The sequence below is a fragment of the Maylandia zebra genome, linkage group LG9 (assembly GCF_041146795.1).
Source record: "Maylandia zebra isolate NMK-2024a linkage group LG9, Mzebra_GT3a, whole genome shotgun sequence".
Classification (NCBI taxonomy): domain Eukaryota; kingdom Metazoa; phylum Chordata; class Actinopteri; order Cichliformes; family Cichlidae; genus Maylandia; species Maylandia zebra.
Window position 1 is genome coordinate 19,384,379 of NC_135175.1, and position 22,828 is coordinate 19,407,206.

Sequence of the window (22,828 nt, forward strand, 5' to 3'; positions counted from 1 at the left end):
GAAAGCACACAATAATCCATCACTTTCAACTAATGTGTTGCACCTCTTCTTTAATTATTTGAAGACACAGAGGATTTCTTTTAAATAAATAGGCTAACTGTCCAACAAAGCCTTTCATGGAAGTTACATCTTCATAAAACCTACCCACAGTTGGGACTGCAGCGTCATCACATCATTAAGATGTTCAGACCGTTGTCTCAAACCTTCAGGTTATCTCTCCCCCATTTTTTCCCCTCCCTTTCACCATCCTGCTCACCCTCTTACTTTTCATTCTTCCAAGCCTCTGAATGCCACCTATCACTCCATCACACTGTGAATTTTGACACCTGTCTGATGTATGGCTCTCTTTTCTGCATCAGTCTCTCTACTGCCCCTTTAGCAGTGGAGCTCGGCCAATCAGGCAAGCGATCAAGATTAATCAAAACATGTGTTCATGTGTTAACACTGCAGCAAGCATCGATATAAATATGAATAGAGCAATGGTTTGTCAGAGTAAAGATAAATAATGCCATTATGTAAAACTCAATACACAGTGGCTTATGTACAATCCATGTGTACACATCTATACATGGTATATACCGGCTGCTTAGATTTAAATGTGAGCAGATGTAGTATATGTTTCAGTGCTATTTTACTGTATTTGTTCTCTAGTTCTGGAGCAATTATATGGTCTAAATGAAGTTACAAACATGAATCAGCCTCCTCTTAACGTTCTCACTGTTCACCAATTTTTGTGAGGGTCTGCCTGTATTTTTCTATTTGTACACTGACATTTTCTAATTTACACAGATATATAATTATGAATCCTAAGATTAGACCTGCGGGCACAGAGACAATTAATTGAACATAAATCCATGTATACTGTGTCACATTGGTGGCTGTACATTAAGGCCATAAAATTTAGTATCACTTGTCTGGGGAGTAACAAAGACTGACGGCTTAATTCAAGACCTATTGCGGCCCTCCAGACATCATAACACTGCCAGACGTGGATATGGTGAAATCTATTATTGACTGGTCATTTTGTTCGACTGTTGCTCCCAAGTGAATGAGGAGTGATAGCTCCTCTCCCTGGTGGCAGACACTGAGGAGGTATTCCAAAACAAGTCTGAACAATTTCTAATTTTTCAAAAATATATTTTCATTTACAATTTTAGGGCAGTGGATCAAAAGTTTATTCCATATTATTTGGGTAATTTGGGTTGGGTGAACCTATTAATTATAAAAATTCCTATGTGCAGTCACCAGGTATATACACCTGCTCATTAATGTAATGAATTAGCTCAATTCATTTATGCATGTAGACACGGTTAGGACGACCCAGTGAAGTTCAAATCAAGCATCAGAATGAAGAAAAGGGATTTCAGTGACTTTTAATGTGTCATGGTTATTGGTGCATGATGGACTCAGATGTTGGTCTGAATGTTTAAGAAACTGCTGATCAGCTGGGATTTCCCCACACAAACATCTGTAGGATTTACAGAGAATGGTGACATAAATAATATCCAGAGAGTGGCAGCTCCTTAGGTGAAAATGCCTTGTTGATGTCAGAGGTCAGAGGTGAATGGGCAGATTGCTGAAGGAAGGAAACAGTAACTCAAATAATCACTTGTTACAACCAAGGTATGCAGAAGTGCACAAGTTGAACACAAGATGTGCTACAGCAGCAGAAGACCACACCGGGGGGGGGAGTCTATCTGCTAAGAACAAGAAACTGAGGATACACTTTAAACAGGCTGTGATATTTGGATGGTAGGCTCTGAATTTGGTGTAAATAACATGAAAACATCCAGTTCATACTGGTGGTGTAATGGTGTGGGGGATTTTTCTCAACCAAATGAGAATCACTTAAACACAAGAGTCTACCTGAGTATTTTAGCTGACCGTTTCCAGCCCTTTGTGACCACAGTGTACCCATTTTCTCCTCCCAGCAGGATAACACACCATGGCACATCATCTCAAACTGGATTCTTGAACATGACAATGATTTCACGGTATTCAAATGGCATCCATCATAACCAGATCTCAATCCACTAGAGCACCTTTGGGATGTTGGGAAACAGGAGATTTGCATCATGGATGCACAGATAAAACATTAGCAGCTGCTGCGTCATGCTATCGTGTCAATATGGACTAAAAACTGTGAGGATGTTTTCCAACGCCATGTTGAGTGGAGCTAGTTTTGAAGGCAAATGGGGTTCAACTCAGGACAATCAATGTATAATGCAAACAGCTTTTTAAATCAAGTTAACTTTAACAGACTTAAAATGGAAAAAGAAAGTGGCTAATAGAAATGTGTGGTCATTCTGTTGTTTTATTGCAAAATGAACTTTTCCTAACAATCCCAAGTCAGGAAAATCTAGACGCAAGGAAAACAGAGATGAGAATAGAGTTGCTTGCCCATTGTAACGACTACAGCTTAAAAGAAAGCATATTTTATACTGCACGACATACTGTATGAGATTTTTAAGACGTATTTTTGTTTCTCTGTATCAGTGTCAAAAACGATTACTAACTGGGCATCATTTTTCTTTGGAGCAACGACATCCGGTAAAATAAAATTCAAAATGAAAGGTGAATGGTGAACCCCGGAGAGATGAGCATACTTCCCGACCTGCAGGTAGTTTGAACTAAACCACATTTTCTGGAAAATTACAAAGAAATTTATCGAACAGGTGATCACAGAAACAGTACTTAAAACATATAGCAGCATCCTTTACAAGTTATAATGATATAGTGTCTAACCATACAAAAATAAATGAATAACAAATTTCCCCAATCCAGAAGTACAAAATGTAGCAAAAGCACCAATAAATGTGCCAGACTTAATATAAAAGTGATATTATCTCTGAAGTGCCATTATAAGGTCATATAATACATTTCTATAATTAATATTCATACACAGATATTTGCTACAAAGGCAATACAAATGTAATACTATATTAACAAATTTGTACAACAAAGTAATCAGCAATATTTACAGTTTTTAACATTTCCTGCTAAAGCTGACAAAAACTCATGGTTCTCATTGGGTGCATGTCAAGTTTCTTTTTTGTTGCTGGGCTTCCGTTGCCATAGTGACAACCTCTAACCCGTGTAGTGTAGGAAAGCCAGAAACATTTCAGTCATTGAGTTTGACAACATGGCTTGATTACCACCTTTTCAACAGCACAAGTGCGATTTTCTGTTTGGTGAAGCTGCCCTCTGGGGCTCTCAAATCACAGCGAACACCCGGAACGCCTTCCCTCCGGGAGGGTTTTGAAGGCTGCGGGGAAGGAGAACAACAAGAGGGAGAGTGAGTCTGGGTGCTGCATGTGTCAGATACAGAACATGTCCCAGCCTACATGACAGACACACACAAACAGATCGACTGGTTTTGTGGAGAAATGTCCGTGGCGGTGTGCTGTCTGACGTTCTGATGACAGACAGCACACAAACAGATGGAGGCTGAAGTTCAGTGAAAAAAAAAAACAGGTAAACCACCCATTAATACACAAACACGAGGAACTTCATGTGGTCACCCAGCAAAGACAGACATGTTGTAAAGGTAAGGGACACAGATAAGTGATGGGCAGACGTCAGGTATCTTAGCAGAGTGACAAAGATAAATTAAGTGGCGACAGGCATGGTAAGAGCAAGGAGATGAAAAGGAGGAGGAAAGGGCTTTGAATGAATGAGGCTGTGAATGCAAGTCTCCCCTCTACATAGGTCATGGGAAGTGTAGTGATTCTGCAGACCACAGTAGGGGCAATTTAATTTCTCTTAAAAACTGGAACAGACTACACTGTATCTAGGTCACTTTGAAGAGTGGCTGGTATGAACCTGTGGCCTTAATATTGTTGCAAGGTGGTGCAGCATAAATTCAACACAAGCTTTCACCTTATTAGCATAGCAATACCTTAGCTTGCAGGAGAATTTAATAACAGCTATCTCAAATTTTATATCAGAGACACTTTGAGTCTTCAGACTCAAAGATCACATCTGCTGATTCTTCTACATTCAGAAGACAGCGTTACACAGCACAGATTTGAATTTGTTTGAGTACTTTATAGGCCACTTTAAGCTTCTTAACATTCCAACAGCCACCGTAAAAACCAGTGATATCTCTTGTTTCCTACTCTGTGTTAGCACATGGCACCAAACAAGGTAATCTACTCTCAACCCTCTTCGTCGGATTAGACAAATGAAAAATGTTGGGGCAGTATAAGCAGATGTACACCCCTATGTCGACGATGAAGTGCTCTATTTGCAAACTAGCTGAGGCGTTTCATCTTATGTATATTGCTGTCCTTGGCTGTGGCATTGTTAAAGCTGGAGTGAGAAGCTGTTACATATACATGACCAGCTGTTACATCCGAGCACTCGCCAAGTGGGTTCACACAGTGCTGATTAAACCATGTAAATGGATGTGTATTTTCCAGTATACCAGAGTTTTGAATCTGGCATCTGTGGTGACATTCCCATGCTGGCACTCCAGTAGAGATGAATTTTGTATTATCAAAAAAATAACCGGTTTGCCAAAACTAAAGAAGGGAGAAACCACAGAGCAGGATAGAAAAGAATATATCAGCTCAGTGTGGTAGAAACACCCAAAGAAAAGGAAAGTTTCTGGTGCTCTAGACAGAAAAGGAACTCGTTCAGAGAAAGAATTAGTGTCTAAAAAAGATGTTTATAATAAGTTATTAACTATTGTCAGCTGTGTTTATGTAATTATTCTTGCTGCCAGAAGGGGGAGACAAAAACAACAGAGACGCTAGATGTTCTTTATATGCTAAAAATTGGTCATTTCAGCTTCTTAATATTGCTGGTTGCTAATGCGGATGTAAGCATTAGCAACCAGCATTGTGGGTGAGTAAAAGATTACAAACAGGCCATTCCAGCCCATTGTTAGCTGACTGCCAAGCAATGTGACGGCATTATAACATATCACACCTAATTTAACTTTTATGGATATAAATGATGTTTTTGTTCTGAAATTAAAATGACACAATGTTTTTACAAGATGTTATAGCTGCATAATTGCTGAAACAGATTATTTTAATTAATTGCTAGGCAACATGATGATGTCATAATATTTGATATAGGTAAGAACTTTCAGAGGACTAAGATAAACCTGTGTGCAAAGTTTGGTCGCTCAACTCCTGTTGGTCCAAGAGGAGTTGAGAGACAAAGAAACAAACACAGACAGAAATTTCTTTGCAGATATTTGTTGTCTGTGCTACATATATTTCATCTTTTTAGCTTTTGTGATGCTGGCTACTTTTCAGCTGTATTATATTTAATAAATATTCAGCAACACAGCAACTTCAAATGCAGCAAGTCAGCTTGTCGGTGATGACGACTTCTCTTTCTATACCATGTAGCAAATTAGCGCAATCGAACGCCATTTCACAGATTCATTTAGATTACAAGTGACCGTACAAGTAACCAGATCCGTTTCTACCAAATAAATGAGATGTTTTACACATAAATCCTTCATAAATCCTTGCAGCTTCTTTCCTCAACCTGATTTGCATTAATTCATCCACTTTCCTGTTAGAACCAAGCAAGAAAATTGTCTAAAATCTGATTCAGTATTGACCCCCTTTGAGATAAATGGTAACAAGACCCTGTTTCCTCGGTTACACGCATTAACTTTTTATTTCTGTCCTTTTTAATTTTTCTGTTTAACTATATTAAGCTTTAAATCCTTGTCTATTGGTCGTCCTTTTTGACCTACTACCAGAAAGCAAACCACGTCTAGAACTACACGAAGATGCACTCCTCTTGTGTACACTAATTGCCAAGCAATTCATTATTTTAAACTACAAGAATGCAAATGACTCTACCACGTGCACTGCATACAGGATGTAACTGCCTGCATCTTCAAATGATTAGGTCCAGAAGGAGAGGAGAGTAGATACCTGAGAGGCATTGATTTCTTACTGCTCCACTCTGGGTGCAAGTGCATTAACCTCTTCACTTTCCTGTCATGTATTAAGGCTGAATGCTGACACAGGACCAGCAAACCCCCCCCAAACAATATATCTATATTGGTATTATAAAACAGAGATAGGATACTGTTATGCATTATTTATTTTGTCCTTCTTTTATTGTGTATATAACTATTTTCCATCTATCTATCTATACACATATATATTTATTTATTTTATTATTTATTTTCCCCTCTTATAAGATTGTGAGGTTAGTCATCCAATACCTCTCTGAGGAAATGCCATTCTGGTACGAGGCGATGTAGTGTTTTCGCTTGTCCACTGGCATCACATCGATGTAACCACCCACATCGTTCCTGATGACTCCAGCGTGGACGGCCGCTCGACATATACTGGACTTCTACAGGAGCATGCAAGAAGAAGGAAAACATGTCAGAAATGTTCATTCATTTCTGTCTCTAAAATGCTGACAGCCCCAAAGTAGTGTGAATTAGTGTCTGACAAGTTCAGCTTCAAAAACAGGGACTTACATCAGAGTATATTCTGGTACCGATCACTCTGGATATGTGAGGATTCTCTTCTACACAGTTTCTCGGGCAGTATAACCTAAGACGAATGATGAACAGACATGATGCTAGGCAGCTCTGATAACCAGAGAGAGTGTGCGATACAGGGAGGTGCATACCTTGGACAGTGTTTTACAGGCCTTTCGTATGGACACAGTTGTGCAACTGTGGTTTCACATGTGATGGCTTTGACTGTAAGAAGGAAACACAGCGGGTGTCGGCAAAGCCCATAATGAGAAGCTGGAAACAAATGACAACATATCTACATGCACAGCATGACAGACTAACCTGTCACTCTGGAGACTGTGAAGGAGTTAGCACTTTGATATTTTCTGTCAAGGGGAAAATGAATACAGCAACATTAGATGTTATTATTTCTATTCACTTTCATTATATTTAACTATCAGTTGTCATTGGTGTAAATTTATTGCCGTCTCACCCAAGTGACTGGACGCCATTCTTGTAGGATTTGATAAAAAAGTCCTTTCTTCCTTGCCTTGTTACATCCATCCATCCTCCATCATTATCTATGACACCAGCATGTAGACCAGCTCTGCACACACTGGATTGCTGCAATAAAAGAGATAAAAAGAGACACCATTTATACTGTATTTAGTAAGAAATTTGGATAAATAAGCACTAAGACGTATCCTCAAAGTACAAAACATCTTTTTCCCCAAAGCTTCATCTTGCACACCTCGTGAAAAGACACTGAAGCGTCCAAATCTTTTTTAATCTTCCCTCAGAGTACACTAGCTACATGTACACTCACCATTTCATAGTACACTGTGCCAACTACTTTTCCTGTAGCATCTAGGCATCCAGCTGGGCACTCGTATCTGTGTGTCAATGCAAAAATAACCATGTGAATATGTGAACTGTACATTCTGCACCGCACCCTATTAATGCTTCGCCTTCACTGTACCTATTGCATGTTGTTCCTTTGCACTGATCCCGAAGCTTAGTGTCACAGGTCACTAGCTGGGCTGTAACACATAAACACAGAGGTCTTTGAGTTCTCCTGCAGGAAACAGCATGTGTGAACTAGCGGCTCCGATGCAGATGACTAGTTCCTAAAAGACTCAAGTGGAGACGCTTCAAGAATAAAAGACAAGAATTCAGGTTCAGGGTGGTCAGCAAAACTAGAGGATGTGTCTCATCTTACAAGCACAGGCCTTAATGTGCTGCAGAGAGGAAGCCATTTAAAAACCACAGCGAGCCGCTCTCACCCCTCAACACTTCTCAGCAAGCCAAAAACAAACACACACTCAGGGGCTCATGCTAAAATAGACCTCCCCTCTCTGCTCCAAAGAGTGACTTGCAATATTGAGTAGACTCCAGAAAGTGCCAGGTTTAATCATGGAGATGACAGATAAGGACTATACAGCATCAAAGCAATTTAAGATAAATTGCAAGAAAAATATTTAAGGTCAAAGTCTACTTCTTGCACTTATTATTCAGTATCGCTAGCTCAATACTGAGCAAGCAGCTACAGGTTTCCTTTTTCTTTTGCAGCACATATTGTCCTCCACTTCCACTCTCTGCACCTCCCAGACCTAAAACCATATTGTACACCCCCCATTTCGAGAGGAAACCTGATCCAAAATAAACAGTCAAATGGCAGCTTACACATCTGCTGTGTGTTGACCATTTCATTCTTCTGCAGGTCCTCTGCGGGGGGCTGCGTAGGGGCTGGAGCGGGGAAACTGGGAGGCTCAGGTCTGGAGGCCCGAGCCCGGGGATTTGTGGTACGGGGGACCTCTGGTTCAATAAAGTTGTTCTCTTCAGTTTCCTCTTGCAGTGGATATGAATTGTCATCTTGCCCTTAAATAAAACAGAAATCAAGGCATGATAATGAGTTATTTGCACCGACTTCTGTCTCCCTCTCTCTATGTGTGGCTTTTTCTTACCTTTGTAGCAGAGGTTGTCTTTGCATCCTCCTCCATAGCTGGGGGGACAAGAAGAGCACGGGGTCCCATGTTTGTAAGGTGCATGGCCCCACCAGTTTCCCCTGTGCACATGAAACATCAAACAAAAACTACTGAACACAGACAAACCAGGACTGCTTTAACTACAAGTGATCGCTGTGATGTCACATCAAAACGGCCTGACACTATAATTAACTCTTCACAGTGCTGGTACACAACATATCTGCTTACTTCGGTGAATAGTTGCAGACAAGATAGACGGCTTTGGCCCAGATCTGCCCCCACACGTTCATGTTGTAACACAAGTTGATTGCACAGCCAATTCGACTGCTGGTAGCCCAGACAAGCTACAAAAGAAGGACAATACGGAGAAGCAGAAACAGATGACTTAAATGTTCTCATTGCACCTTTGTAAGGTTTCCAGAAGTCATGATCCATAGCTACCTGTGTGTAATGTGTGCAAACTGGGCCAGAGCACCTGAAGGGACAGTAGGGATTACACTCTTGAGGGTAAGGGAAGGAGTAGTCTTTCACTTCATCATACCAAGCCTGAACATGGGACGTGGGTGGACGATACCTGGAGAGATCAGTAAGCACATCTATGATTATAATGTTCCAAGCAACATATCTTGTGTCTTATGAGTCCTTTGGTGTAGATGTTGGCATTAAGCTCTTCACTGCTCACTACAACTGTCTTTTTAAGTCTTGTAATATACTGTATAAGCTCTCAGTGCTCGGATATTCAGTTATGTTAAAATGCATATATATATATGTATATATATATGTATATGGTAAATATGGCCGAGCATTAGATAAGCAGTGCTTGATTTGTTTTGACACAAGAACTCTGAGGCAAGCACACTTAATAAACCCATGTAGTGCCACCTATAGTTATCATCCACTGGCAAACAGAGTGCTCTAACTGAAAATCAACATTTGTGCTCAGTAACCAAGGACACTGATCTGGCACCAGGTGTTGCCAGTTAATCTGATTAGAATTAAGCAGACATCTCGACTGTGGAGTGATATGATTAGATGCAGAACAAGCGTCTCTTGTGTGAAGCAGCGCTGTTTTCTGGAGCTCTGCAGGAGACTGAGTGAAATAAAGGAGCAAAGAAATCTGTGTTAAGTCTGAGTCCACTCGCATATATGCCACAGTGTGTGTTTGACGTCTCATTCGCAGCAGGTAAATGCCAGTCATGGGTAACATATTGTACACTCGCCGGCCACCTTATTACTTGTGAATGTTCAAGTGCTTGTTAATGCAAATGTCTTATCTGCCAATCAGAATAGAGAAACAGGGTGATTTAAGAGACTTTGGACGTGGCATGGTTTTCCGTGACAGGCTGCTTGGAATATTTCAGAAATTGCTGATCTACTGGAATTTTCCAACACAACCCTATCTCTAGGGTTTGCAAAGAAAGGTCCAAAAACCAGAAAATATCCAGTGAGCAGCAGTTCTCTGTTCAAAAATGCCTGTTTGATGCCAGAGGTCAGAAGAGAGCAGCCAGGATGCTTTGAGCTGACAGGAATGCAACAGTAACTCAAATAACCACCTGTTACCAACAACGTAGGCAGAGCAGCATCTCTGAACGCACAGCACATCAAAACCTTGAAGCAGATGGGCTACAACAGTAGAGGACCACACTGGGTGCCACCCCTGTCAGCTAAGAACAGGAAACAGAGGCTACAATTCACACAGGCTCGCCAACATTGGACAATAGAAGAAAAACTTTGTCTGACCTGATAAGTCTTGATTTCTGCTGTGTCTGGTGTTAAATGGTGGTGTAAATAACACAAAAGCATAGAGCCGTCCTTGCTTCCATCAACAGTTCAGTCTGCTGGTGGTGTAATGTTGCGTTGATATTTTCCTTGGACACTTCGAGCCCTTTAGTATCAACTGAACGTTGTTTAAATGTCAGCCTGCCCGAGTACTGTTGCTGACCATCCGAGTGACTTCATTGTATCCAAACAGCCTCGATCATCACCAGATTTTTATACTACAGCTTACTTGGTCACTTAAAGTAGAACAGAGCACTTTGAAAACCTTTTGAAGTCTCCAAACTTATTTAATTTTAGTGTTTGATAGCATAAACTGTCTGTAATAACAGATTATTTACCTTCCCCAGTGTGCCCCCAGATTCTGTCCAATCTGCGGCAGCAAGCCGGCGGGACCGTGCTCCCACAGACACGTCTCTGCCCACTCCTCTGCAGTACGTTCCAACTCTGTGTCCCACACCTGCACGAGGCGAGATGGAGAAATGAGTTTCCTGGATTATAAAAGTAACAAAATGGTGATAAAATGCATAAACCAGTTCAATGTGTTATAGGGTAAAGGAGCTTAGAGAAACACTGCTCTGTGGTCAGTAACATGAGATGTCAGGTGATAAGGAAGAGAAACTAGGAGCTGCTGCTGCTGCAGTAAAGCTTTTTGCCTTTCTTACTTCGACTCAGCTGACTTTTCTTGGAAGTTGGAAGTTTTGGAAGTCGTGGAAGTTTTTTAAAAAAAAAAAAAAAAAAAAAAAAAGGGGGGGGGGGGGGGGTTTAGTAATAACTTCCATATGTCTCTAGTGAGATGACTGGGTACATGCTTTTGTTTCACTTTCCCTCTGTGAGTTGCCCTCTCAGTCAAGTTTAGCTCTGGTTGGATACTAAGGGATCGTATTCCCATTCTGGGGTTTTCTGGGAATGCAAAGAGTGTCCTTCCTCCCTGCTGACCTATATTCTACTATAAAAATGCTAGAAAAACACCAACTGTACTTCCTCTGAAGGACGGCGTGTGTTCGTTTACTCCCAGTTCCAGTGTGGGATGACTTGTATAACAGGTTTCTGCCAGAAAGTCTATTAGTTGATGTGCATTAGTGGGTGTGAGCGCATGTATTAGTAGTATATGGGTGAAGGTGTCAGAAATATTTACATTTCACACGTTGGGGCCTGGAATTCAGCTTACCTTCACTGAAATCTCATCCACTAACCATACTAAAATAACCCCCCTCAACTTCCACCAACCACCTCCACTGTCCGTCCCTCTAGAAACAACTGCCCCGCACACCTACTTAGCAACAGGATGTCTGGCAGTGCTGCAAATTAACTCTTAACTCCGAGCAGTTTCTTCAGCTGTTTCTTCCCGTTAAACGCATTTGTTAAAAATCAGCGATGCCAACGTGATACTGCAGAGCGGAATGTCAGTTTTTAAAACAGAGCCTTGTGGGAAGGTTACATAACTGAACAAACACATAAAAATTCATCGTCAATAGAAGGATGCAGAGTTACAGCAACCTCTCCTGCGGTTGCCTGTGGTCGTTCTTGTACAATAAGGTCAGATGTTGAGTGACAGACGCGGGGCTAAAACAGGAATGAGAATTTGTTTACCTGAAACCCTATCTGCGCTCAGACGTGACCTCTGCTTGCAGTGAGCCGCAAATAAATGTCGGTGTTGCCTTATCTGTTGCGTATCCCTTTTTTTGGCAGGATAATGGAGACCAGTCAACTCTAGTTTGATTTATATCTGCATATTTTCCCTTTGATTCTTCTCAAAGAATGACATCCTTGTGCAAAAAAAAAAAAAAAAAAAAAAGACTGATAAGCAGTGAAATACAGTATGCAGTGCTAAATTGGTGGTTCTGTGTCTTAAAACATTTTACTGTGACCGCAACTACAATAGGCTTCAAGCCTGAAAAAGAACCCAAAATTCTGGCTGCAGCTTCTCGGAGCTCTTGGAGATTACAGTTTGTATCACAAAGACGTGATGTGCGATGATCTCGAGGCACGTCTTAAATAATGATAAAATAAGCGGCACCGTCCAGCTGAGAAACTCATTCCACTGTCCTGAAAAGTTGCAGTGAAAGCAGGTTGAGAAAGTGTTGACCGAGACACATATTTTTCAGCTGTTGAGTCTGTACAGAGTACAGCTGGCTTGTCAAGCTGCTGCTGTTTGCACAGTTCGCCCAGCAGGGGAGGCCTTGTAACCGCGAACCACCCCGCCCACCACCCACTTCGACCACAGTTCCGCGGGGCCGTAAAGAAAAACAACACCTCTGCTTGAGTCTTTCAGCGCCGTGCACACTGCATTGTTTATTTCGCTTAACACTTCATTTGTGGCAGTTTTTTTTTTTTTTTCTGATTCTATTCCAAAGGCCCAGAGGGCTACTTCCTTTGCAAGTGTGAGTTTCCTGCTCATAATCAATGGTGCATGCTGAATAATACTGAAAAGCAGGGAACAGACATGGGAATTGGGAAACCAAAGCTGGGGAAAAAGAAAACAGAAGGCGTGATATGATTTGGTGAGAACAATGGGATGCAAATGGGTAACTTAATTTACAGCAATACAAATCTTAACGGTATAGCAACAATAGTCAACAACAAGGGAAAAATAATAAGACAAATTAAAGGAAAGATGTGTATCCTCAGTTTGTGTAAATGTGTCTCTGCTCATTTTTATACCCATGCCGTTCTTTATTCTATCACACATTACTGAGTCGTCATTGGAGTCAATGGTCCAAAAAGTTTTATGATGACATTCCCCGAAATATTTATGAAAAGTGCAATTGCAACCCATTCATAGTGAGCATTTGCAGGAAGAGCAATGTTTATAATCTTGGCATTATATTAAGCAAGTGTACTGAGAGCTTTGGACTCCCACAGCAATATATGCAGCTTGAGATGGCATGCAATTATTCATGCAGTGCATTCTAGCTCCCACCAGCTCATATCAAAGTTCCCGGGGCTGACCACTGTTTGAATGTTGTCGCCGAGCAAACACCATTATCTCCCTATTATTGTGCTGTAACAGGGGGCATGGTTTGAGCAACAATGCAAAGCAAATCATTGCTGGGTGAGAAAATCGCATTTGCAAAATTGCAGAAGGAGTTACGCAGCCAGTGTTTTGCAGATGAACCAAATGACAGGAAGCCGTTTCAACAGACGGAATTGCGAGCTGGCCAAACCGTAGCTCGAAACGCATGACAGGCGTTGGAGGAGCCAGTGAAGGATGGCTTTCAGAGGTTCTACAGACTTTTAAAAAAAAAGGCTGATGAGTCAGGACTGGATGGAAGGCCAAAGTGTTTTAAGTCAGCGTAGGGGAATGTTGGCCTCAGTTCATGGCATTGTCTAGAGGATAAAAGAGCACTTGGATGACCTCCGTAAATCACCCCCCCCCCCCTCAAAAAAAAAAAATCCTCTGAACAGGTGGTTTGAAGGATGTGCCAATAAGCGTAACGGCTCAAGTTTCACAAAAAGGAATCGGAAAGTATTTTCAATAAGTCAGGGAATGCCAAAGACAATCAAACACAGGGGATGCTCTCCAAACCTGTCCATCTCTGTCACCAAACAGTGCCACTGCAGGCTGTGGTCATAGCTCCTTAAATGTTTTTATAGACAATGCTATTTGGACTCCAACGAGAGTGCCACTTGTTTTCGGCAACCAGTGCAGGTGAGGTCCCAAGAGAGCATATTTTCCGTTATTTTGTCTTTTAGGCTTTGCAGGAGTTTTAAAGTAGTTTTAAGTTTTAAAGTTTTAAAGGAGTTTTATAAGTAATTCAGGGTGGATTGTTCCAAATTACTGTACATAGGATTTACTGGATGTGCTTTAAGCACCTGTGGCAGATGCTCTCTTCCCCACGCCTTGTGATTGAGCAAACCTGTAATAAAAAACAGACACACACACACACACACACACACACACACACACACACACACACACACACACTGGAGGGAATTCATCTCCGGGCTGGTGTATGACTTCTGAACCATCCAGTGCAAGAAACGTTGCATCAGATGCTCGTCCATATAGCCGTAGACATTAACCCAGTGAAAATGTATTATCCTGCTTTTTTTTATTGTTTTGTTATTGTGCTTCTTTGGTTTTTTTAAACATATTACGCATCAATGATTTAAAAGGCTCAACATTTGGCAGCAGAACCCATTCATTTATCATCCATTGCTAACATCACTGTAACCTCAGACCTGAGCGCAGACCAGCAAAGCCAAGTTAAACATCAAGGCAGGTGGGGCTCTTTCTCCCAGGATGCCATTTGTTTGTCTTACAGGGCTTCAAACGCTGACACGTCTCTGTTTATACCTGCGGGGTCAACATTTGAGTGAGCGGCAGAAACGCGGTCCTCCTACCGAAGCTTTGTGGACCGCTACAGAGTGTGAATGCTCATCCGGGGAATTTTTTGGGCCTCTGTCTTGGATAATGACAGAATGGGAACGGAGCCACAGGGATAAGGGAGAGGGGAGGCAGAAAGAGAGAGAGAGAGAGGGAGGGCAAGAAAAAGAAGCCGATAAGGGGGAGGAAAGAGGGGGATTTGAATTGATGTTATCTCTGAGTCTCTGTCATGATTGCCACAGAGGGTCACTCGGGTTGTGGTTTAATACAATGGCAGACAATAACAGAGCTGATGGGCAAATGGTTATGTGTGTGTGTGTGTGTGTGTGTGTGTGTGTGTGTGTGTGTGCGCGTGTGTGCATGCCTGAGTGTGTCAGGAGAGCAGGAGAGCATGTCTATGAAGTCTTCCAGTACAGTGAAGTTGTGAGGTTTCTGAAAGGTGACAGCAGTTCAACACGGACCAAAGGAAAATCGGAGGAGTACGGAGCACCCTTTTAAAAATAAAGGGCTAAAAATCACCAAAAGACCTGCTCTACATATGACCTGAACAGCTTTTGTCTGAAACACACTGACATCTACAAAACCGCACATGAGATTTCGGTGCCTATTCTTGCATGCTGCCGTCTCTCCTAACTGCGTGCCCCTTCAGAGTTTTTTTTCCTTTTTGCTCATTTCCTCTTTTCTCCCCTTCACTTCAGTTACTTTGACACCTGTTTTGCGATGCTTTCTCTCCCTCCATCTGTCTCATGCTGCCTCCTCTTCCTATTTAAAAAAACTCTTTTATGATGTTTTTTTTTTTCTTTTACACCTGTATTTCACTTCATCTTGCATTTCTTGCTAACTTTCATTCTCCTTCACCTCACATACTCTTGTTGCTTGCCTTTCCATATTTCACCCCTGGGTGCCCCTGCAGCTAAGAAAAAAAAAAAAACAGCCAAGTGTAACAGGAGACAGTAGAAAAGAGCTGTGTGCTGCTGGCTCAGCATTTCTCCACTAGCGTGGGCCTTAACCAAAAGCCAGCCTGGCTGAGCGTCTCACACACACACACACACACACACACACACACACACACACACACACACACACGAGGTCCTCAAGTCCAACCTCTCAATTATACAATTACACAGTCCAGCAACTGCCCCCAGCAGGAACTGTTTATTTGCCTTTACCACAGAATAATACTGCCTTTTGTTCCATAGCTCTTTAAGCGTGGATGAAAAGATGATAAAATCTCATTACTTTCTGCACATTGCATTGATTTTTACCCTTTTAACTATTGCAGGCAATGCGCTGTAGTGGTCAAGCTGCGCCTACACACGTAGTGCTTGTGGAAAAGTTTCAGATTTGTGGATTGCTAAGTTTCAGAAGGTGTGCTATCCCCCGTGTGTGTTTAGTGAGGGGAGTGGGGGCAGGGGCAGCTGGTAAATCGAGCCCCGGTGCCGTGCTCAGATTCTAATTACACTGTGAAAAGTGATCTGGCACTGTACATACACGTGATGGCCAAAGGATAAAGTCAAACAAATCTCTTACCATGAGTAAAAGAAAACAACAGAGAAAAAAAAACATTGGAGAAATGTGATCATTGGCAAGGTGGTGAACATTCTTCGCTTCTGGCAAAAATGACCAAAGTCACGTGGGTACAAAGTTAAGCGTGTGTGTGTCTCTTTGTGTTTGGGCTCATGTGTGAGGGTGCTTAGATGCTGGCATGCTGCAAGTGTGAGCCAAGTGGGACAAACGCCAGGCAGTCTGGTGACTGGGTCATTTCACTAAGCTATATGGGCCACAAATGTGCGAGAGTTCAGAAAAGGGTCAAAACATGCGTTAACTGCATGAACTACGAATCACCGAAGACGCACAGACAACACCTCCACCTACCATGTACTCCATGTTGGAAGCAGGAGGGTAAACTTGGCCTCTGAGCTTGTTGTGAAGGTCCAGGATGAGCTGAGCGTCGCTATCAGTAATGGCCCTCTTCCCCCTCTGTTTGGCCTCCCACCAGTCGCCGTCCTCGTCCAGATACTTGTCCAAAATCTGCTCCCAGCCTGTGGAGTTTGGAAGCATCACCATGGATGTTGTCGTCTGGAGCAGCAGGAGCAAGGACACGCCTCTCAGCCGGTGCAGGGACCCAAGCCTCATCCTTGGACACGCTGGTGATAACGATAAACTCGAGCAGGATGGATAGGGTTGAAAAATGTTTTTGTGCCAGCACAGACACACTTTGTCTACAATGTCAGCTGACAAGGACCCTGAAGGAGAGAGAGGGGGAGAGAAAGAAATGATAATTGGAAGCTTTGCAGTTGGAGTCCTGTATCAAATTTGCTGAATAACTTGGGTCAATATTGAACTTGGTGAGGACAGTGTGTTGGCTTGCAGGCACTTAGTCTGGTGCGCTGCCACAGGTAAGCTAATGGGGTTCAGTGAGGGTAAGCTGGCAGGCTGGGAATGACTAGTTTGGATTAAGCCTGGATTAAAGAAATCAATTTTTACAACTTTCCCCCTAAATCCAAACAATAAAAGGGAAGCTTTAGAAGGAAAGAACACAGCATTACAAATCACAGTAAACAGCACAGCTGCAATGAATGCAGTTAAGGGTACAGGACGGTGAATAATGTAGATTTGCTTTTACCAAGCCTGTATAAACACAGGCTCTCACTGAAAGTGTGTGTGCAAGCAAGGATGCTGACAGAAGCTGATATAACGAGCCAATATCTAATGGAAAATGTGAACAGTAATGCATATTAAAACAGAAATGGAGTGGTGTGATTTAGTGCAGACTTTGGAAATAATTTACCTTTAATGAATTGGAATGAAGCCCACTCCTTGAGGTTGTGACAGAGATCTGGCGATGAAACTTGTGTAGCAAGAAGAAGGGAAAAAAAATCCGCCTTCAGTTTGTGTTGCAGAGCTCAGGTGGAGCGGTGTGATGATTGTCGCTGGCTGCCATAGCACGTAAATCAAAGATGTGATGTGGTAGCTTCATTCGGTTTTCATCAGTTTGGGGGGGGGAAGAGAAGAAGTAGAAAAAGAAGGTCGGTCTTTCTTCTTTCAGGATTTTTGCACCAAAGCCGCCAAAGCATCACTTATCCACATTTTATCCTAAACTTGCTGGGCTTCCAGAAAGCCGCCCCTGACCACGCCTCTCCTAACTTTGGAAACAGCCCACACCGCTTCATGGCGAGACCTCTGTGCGCTTCCGGGGCAGTGCGTGCATATTTCTTTCTCCAGTGATGCGGGCAGAAAGTAAACCTTATACTGTGAGACTCTAAAACGCACAAAAAAATCAGATAAACGTTTTGTTTATATTTATTGATTTTGACAATGAGTTTATAATGTTCGTGACGTCATTTAGTAGTTATACCACCTGATCGTTGATTGGCTCATCATTAGCGTTTTGCGATTTCAGCCTGGAAAGTGATTTTGTTCAAAACCGCATTAACTTAAATCAGATCTACCTCATCTTTGGGTCTCATTTTCCCAGGTCTGGCTGTTCACAGGTGGCTCTCTGTCTTCTTCTTCTTCTTTTTTTTTTCTTTTTCTGAGGTGGGGGGGGGGGTTGTAACTAGAAAACCAAGCCAAGCCGTGAACTTGTCGTCACTGTTTCCCCGCTCTCTCCTGCAACACAGACTGAATTCCATAATGGAAACAGGCACGTTTTGTCTTTTGTCATCTGGTCATTTTTTACTGGTAGCTATGGCACATGTGGAAACAGTAGACCTGGGTGTGTTTACCCCCCCCTCTACCCGGACAGGCTTACTTTTCCACCAGGGGAGGCACAATGTTCTTGTGTTTTACAATAAACTGCAGGCCGGCCAAGACAAGCATGTGCAGCAGTTTTTCCCCTGCTCTCCTCCCCCCAACACTAAGCAAATCCCCTTGTTTCTATGACTCCTTGATGTTTTTAGCGCTTACACATCAGGTGTATCAAGCACTACACAGAAAACTCAGCTATGTGTGGATGCCTATGAATTTGAAGTTGTAAGATTTATAATCTGTGCCAAATTTCACAACTGATGTATTATAAACAAATGTAACGCTGGGCAGGATACACGTTTGTGTATTAATAAGGTGTGGCATTGCACTCAAAGCTATAAACAGAGTCTGGCTTTCAAGAAACAACTTGTCAGTGGACTAAAGTATCATTTTAATGGAACTATGAAGTTATGAAACCCACAATTAGCTTAAAAGAGTTATAAGTGCAGTTTATCTTTGCATAGAAATGGGCCTGTGGCTGGTGTATTATTATTATTATTGTTATTATCATTATTATTATTATTGTATTGTTAATGTGTAAGGAGTAGCTTTTCAGAGGTACAGCTCATGATTTTACCTTTAAACTTTGAAATACATTTTTTTTATGGAAACTGCAACAGAAGCATCTCGTAGTCATGCTGTGAAACAAGCCAAGCTGACTGTGCACGTCTGGTTCAATCCTAAAAAATGCATTTTGTTAGCTGTCAGATAAATAGTGCAATAGAAACAAAACAAATAAATGTGTGCTTGAGTTCCTTTACTTTCTTCCACCGCAGCCCCCAGCTGATGAACTATCAGTGGGAACTGAGAACAAGACGTATATAAAAGCCTTTCTTCCAGGCTGCCTCTGCTTGTCTAACCTACTTCATTAAATGTGATACAGAGCTCACTTTGGTGACTCAATCTGAACTTCCATAAACCTGGGATTCACCGTCTGCTTCCCGGGTCAGTTGCGAGGGGTCCTCGACCACGGCTCCAGCGTCCAGCCACCTCTCCGCTGTCAGACCCAACAGGACTTTCCCAAGTCCTCATCACAGCAGCTGAAATAGCAATGTTCTTCCTCACCGCTCCCAGGAGGGATCGCAACTCTGAAAACACTCATTCATCTGCAGCAGAATAAAATGCTGCACTACATTTAGATAAAACATGTGCCTTGAAGGAAGAGAGCTCAGTGGGTGTGTGTTTGTCTCTGTTTAACGGGAGGAGAGTGAGAGGTAAGGCGGCAAAGTGGTGGCGTCGTCCGTTTGTCCGTGCATCCGTGCGTGTGTGTGTGTGTGTGTCTTGGCACAGATGCCTTCACAACTTAAATATGAGCCGATTCATAAAACATACAATTATTTTAAAGACTCAAAATAAGTTTTATGGGCCGAGGGTGTGAAAGGACCTAAATCACATGAAAGTTGCAGCTGAATTACACAAAGTCTGACTGTGAAAGGATGCCTCTGACCTCGAGTATGAACAGTAAACTGTGTGGATAAAGGAAATATTTACCAACTGTTCAGGGATTTCTATGATTTATAGTGTGGTAATTTAGGTCAGGCCATCTGTAACACGCAAGTCACTCTCTGATTAATGTTATTACAATGCCTGCCAGTAAATATACACTATTTGTGCCAGCAGTAGAGCAATATAAATGATTTCATGCCTAGGCGTCTTGTGTTAGCAGCCTTTCTTTCTTTTTTTATTTTCTTTCTTCTTGCATCTGCTATCTTGTACCTGTTACTGGGTTGTTTTTCTTATGATTTCATATTTTTCCCCTGTTTTTGTTACCTCTGCTTTCTCTACCTGAAGTTTCTGCCTGCCTTTGTTTTCACACCAAAACATTCACTTTCTCCACTCCTATGCTTGCTCCTCTCTCTCCTCGCACTTTCTGTCTTACCCACACAGCCATTGTGAAGCCATGTGGGCCCAGATGCTCCATTCTGTACCTCCTCCATTCAGCATGTGGTCTTGCGAGAAACCCCGTGAACCCAGGAGAATGCATCGGTCGTGCCAGGCCCCGCATCTACACAACAGTAGCCTCTGGACACAGCAGCAAACCACACAAAGAGACTCGAAGAACACGTTTTGTTGGCCCATGTTATCTGGCACATTGCTCTCTAATGGTTCTGGTTGGGCTCAATTGAGGTCAGAGTGTTGGAACGGTGTTGGGGTGAAAGTGGGAGTAAAGAGCATCAAGGTCATTTGGCTGCTGTTCTACATCATTGCTTTTGTGACATTATCAGCAGCGTTCAGCAGAAGGCTGCCTAAGATATCGCCTGCAGGCCAGCTTGGGATTAGTTTGTCTGTGTCTACCCTCTTGTGGTCAAGAGATGCCAATGCATCTGTGAGCGGTGCACAAACTGTTCTCTGTTTTCCTGCCAGGTCTTATTGCAGGGTTGTAATCAGGGATTTTGCTAGAATGTGTCCAACTGAAATACGAAGCCGTTAATACACAAATGTTGAACGATCTGTTTTAAATCCACTAGTCTTCTGTTGGTGTTGGATTCAAACTTCTTTTCTGCGAGATGTAATTTTATTTTTCCAAAGATGACGATTTTTAATTTCTGTTGTATTTTTTTCCTCTTCCATCCCTTCCTCTGTTTCACTTTCCATTTTCATTTACAGGAAACTGTGTTAAACCACGCTGCCAAACTTCACAGCCCAGGACATGTCCAATTTACCGCACAAAAGTAAAAGTAATATAAAACAGTGTCACTTAAGTCAAAGAGCAGAAATACTGTCAACAGCGTGTCAAAAGTACTCATTATGTGTAATTTCAGCTCGGAGCCTTTCGCTGCTTTTTAATGGTTTTTAAGAGCCCTGAAAGTCTGAAACCTTGCATCATCTTTGCTTGTGTCTGTAATGTGTTATTGGTTTACAGTACACCCACTCTCCTGTAATACCATACTAAGCAAAAATCTTGAGCCAGTTATTCATGTTTTGCTCGGAAAATAGGAAATAGGTCCAGTGATTTATTAAAACGTGCAAACATTCATGGAAATACAGTAAATTAGGCAAAAGCAGCGTCTGTACAGTTCTTCAAAAGTCTAAATTTGGTATGACCACCTTTATTCTTCAACACAGCCTTAACTCTCTTGGGCAGCTTTCTTGTAATTTCTTTAAGTAGTCTTCAGGAATACTTATCCAGGTTTCCTGTAGGACATCCAAAGCTCTTCTCTGGATGTTGGCTGCCTTTTATTCCATTCTCAGGGAATAGTGAACAGATCAACTGAAGGGCTCAGGTGCTGTATCAGGTCTTTATTTGTTCTTGTTTCTTTTTTGACATGACTTTCAGATGCTACTGCCACTTCTTCTTTTGGGACAAACTGCACACAATGCCAAGATATGCCAGGCTTTCAGCTAATTTGGGAATTCACTTGTTGGTGCAAAAATACTGTTATGTGTAGACACAATGTTGATTGATTGAGTTAGGTTCCTTTTTATGCTTGAATGTTTGAGAGATCAGTGATAAGTGGCTTAACGAAGAAAGACCACTCATCTGAAAATGGGGAGGTACAAGGCATGGACCAAAAATGTCAGAAAAAGCAGCCAATGTCCAAAGAAAAACTTGGAAATGCTTTAGAAAGCCTGGAGAGCTACTGCACATTAAAACATCATAAGAAAGCCTGGCTCCTTGGAAGCAAAATGTAAAGAAACAAAGTCTTTTGCAGAGTAGTGAACATTTAATTTGCTTTCTGGGTGTTTTCTTAAGTCACTTGTGTGTGACAACTTGAAAAAAACCCACCATGCCTTGTTCCATAGGTTGCTCCATATGCTTTCATGCATGCAGAAAAATGAATGCTGCTTTGAAATGCAGTGAGTAATAATATAGAGCAGTTTAAAAAGCCAAAATTGAGAAACTCTATATGTCACACATCACTACACACAGTATTATTCAAGCTTTAAATTGCAATCTGTAAACATCCTGTAACTGCCGTTTAAAAAGATACAGAGGTGACACCGAGCAGGCTTTTGAATCACAAGTGTGTGTTGCCTCCTGAACAATGCTGGCTCTTTCTATAATATGTAGTATTTATAAACATTTTGACTTGCTTGTAGGGAAATGCATGACAAATATCAAATCTTCCCTTAACCACCAGGTGTCAGTATCTTTTTATATACAATGTGGATCTCTCAGTCAACCTCAGTTCCTGATGACAGGCTAAAATGCTTCAGCTCCCCCGCTGTAACACCACAAAAGGAGCTCTGGGTAAACTGAGGCACTTATCCATCGCTCAGGCTATTAGGGTAAAATCCTGAGCAAACAAAAAACCTAAAGTGATGATGTAGAGACAATAGACGCTGGGGAATTGTGGGTATCTAAATACACCCTTGATTCATGTCAGATTTCATGATGTTACCAACTGAGTAATACTAGCAGAAATGTGGCTCCCTTGAACTGAATGTTTGCAGATTACTGCTTTTGCCCACAAACCGACTGAAACCAAAAGAAACTCAACACAGTGATGCCAAATACACTGCGGTCTAATGTCACCTTATATTCTCCTCGGGAGAGAATCCCATAATCATGCAGTTTCTTGCATTTGAAGCGAAAGTTGG

The 22,828-nt window shown here is 41.9% G+C and overlaps 1 protein-coding gene across 2 annotated transcripts; it reads right to left on the reverse strand.

The window, feature by feature from the left end:
- Positions 1-1,357: 1,357 nt before the first annotated feature.
- crispld1a (cysteine-rich secretory protein LCCL domain containing 1a) lies at positions 1,358-17,679 on the reverse strand. 2 transcript variants are annotated; one of them, XM_004546606.2, is made up of 15 exons: positions 17,328-17,679; positions 16,412-16,782; positions 10,548-10,666; positions 8,872-9,004; positions 8,659-8,774; positions 8,410-8,510; positions 8,129-8,323; positions 7,425-7,485; positions 7,272-7,338; positions 6,939-7,069; positions 6,788-6,831; positions 6,619-6,691; positions 6,464-6,539; positions 6,200-6,333; positions 1,358-3,265 (listed from the first exon to the last, which is right to left on the reverse strand). In XM_004546606.2, exons 2-15 carry the CDS (start codon positions 16,670-16,672, stop codon positions 3,214-3,216), a joined length of 1,563 nt encoding a protein of 520 aa, XP_004546663.2. In that variant the 5' UTR covers positions 16,673-16,782; positions 17,328-17,679; the 3' UTR covers positions 1,358-3,213. The 2 variants fall into 2 exon arrangements, with proteins under 2 accessions (XP_004546663.2, XP_076744233.1); XM_076888118.1 differs by lacking the exons at positions 10,548-10,666; positions 16,412-16,782; positions 17,328-17,679 and adding an exon at positions 9,984-10,521.
- Between the last annotated feature and the right edge of the window lie 5,149 nt (positions 17,680-22,828).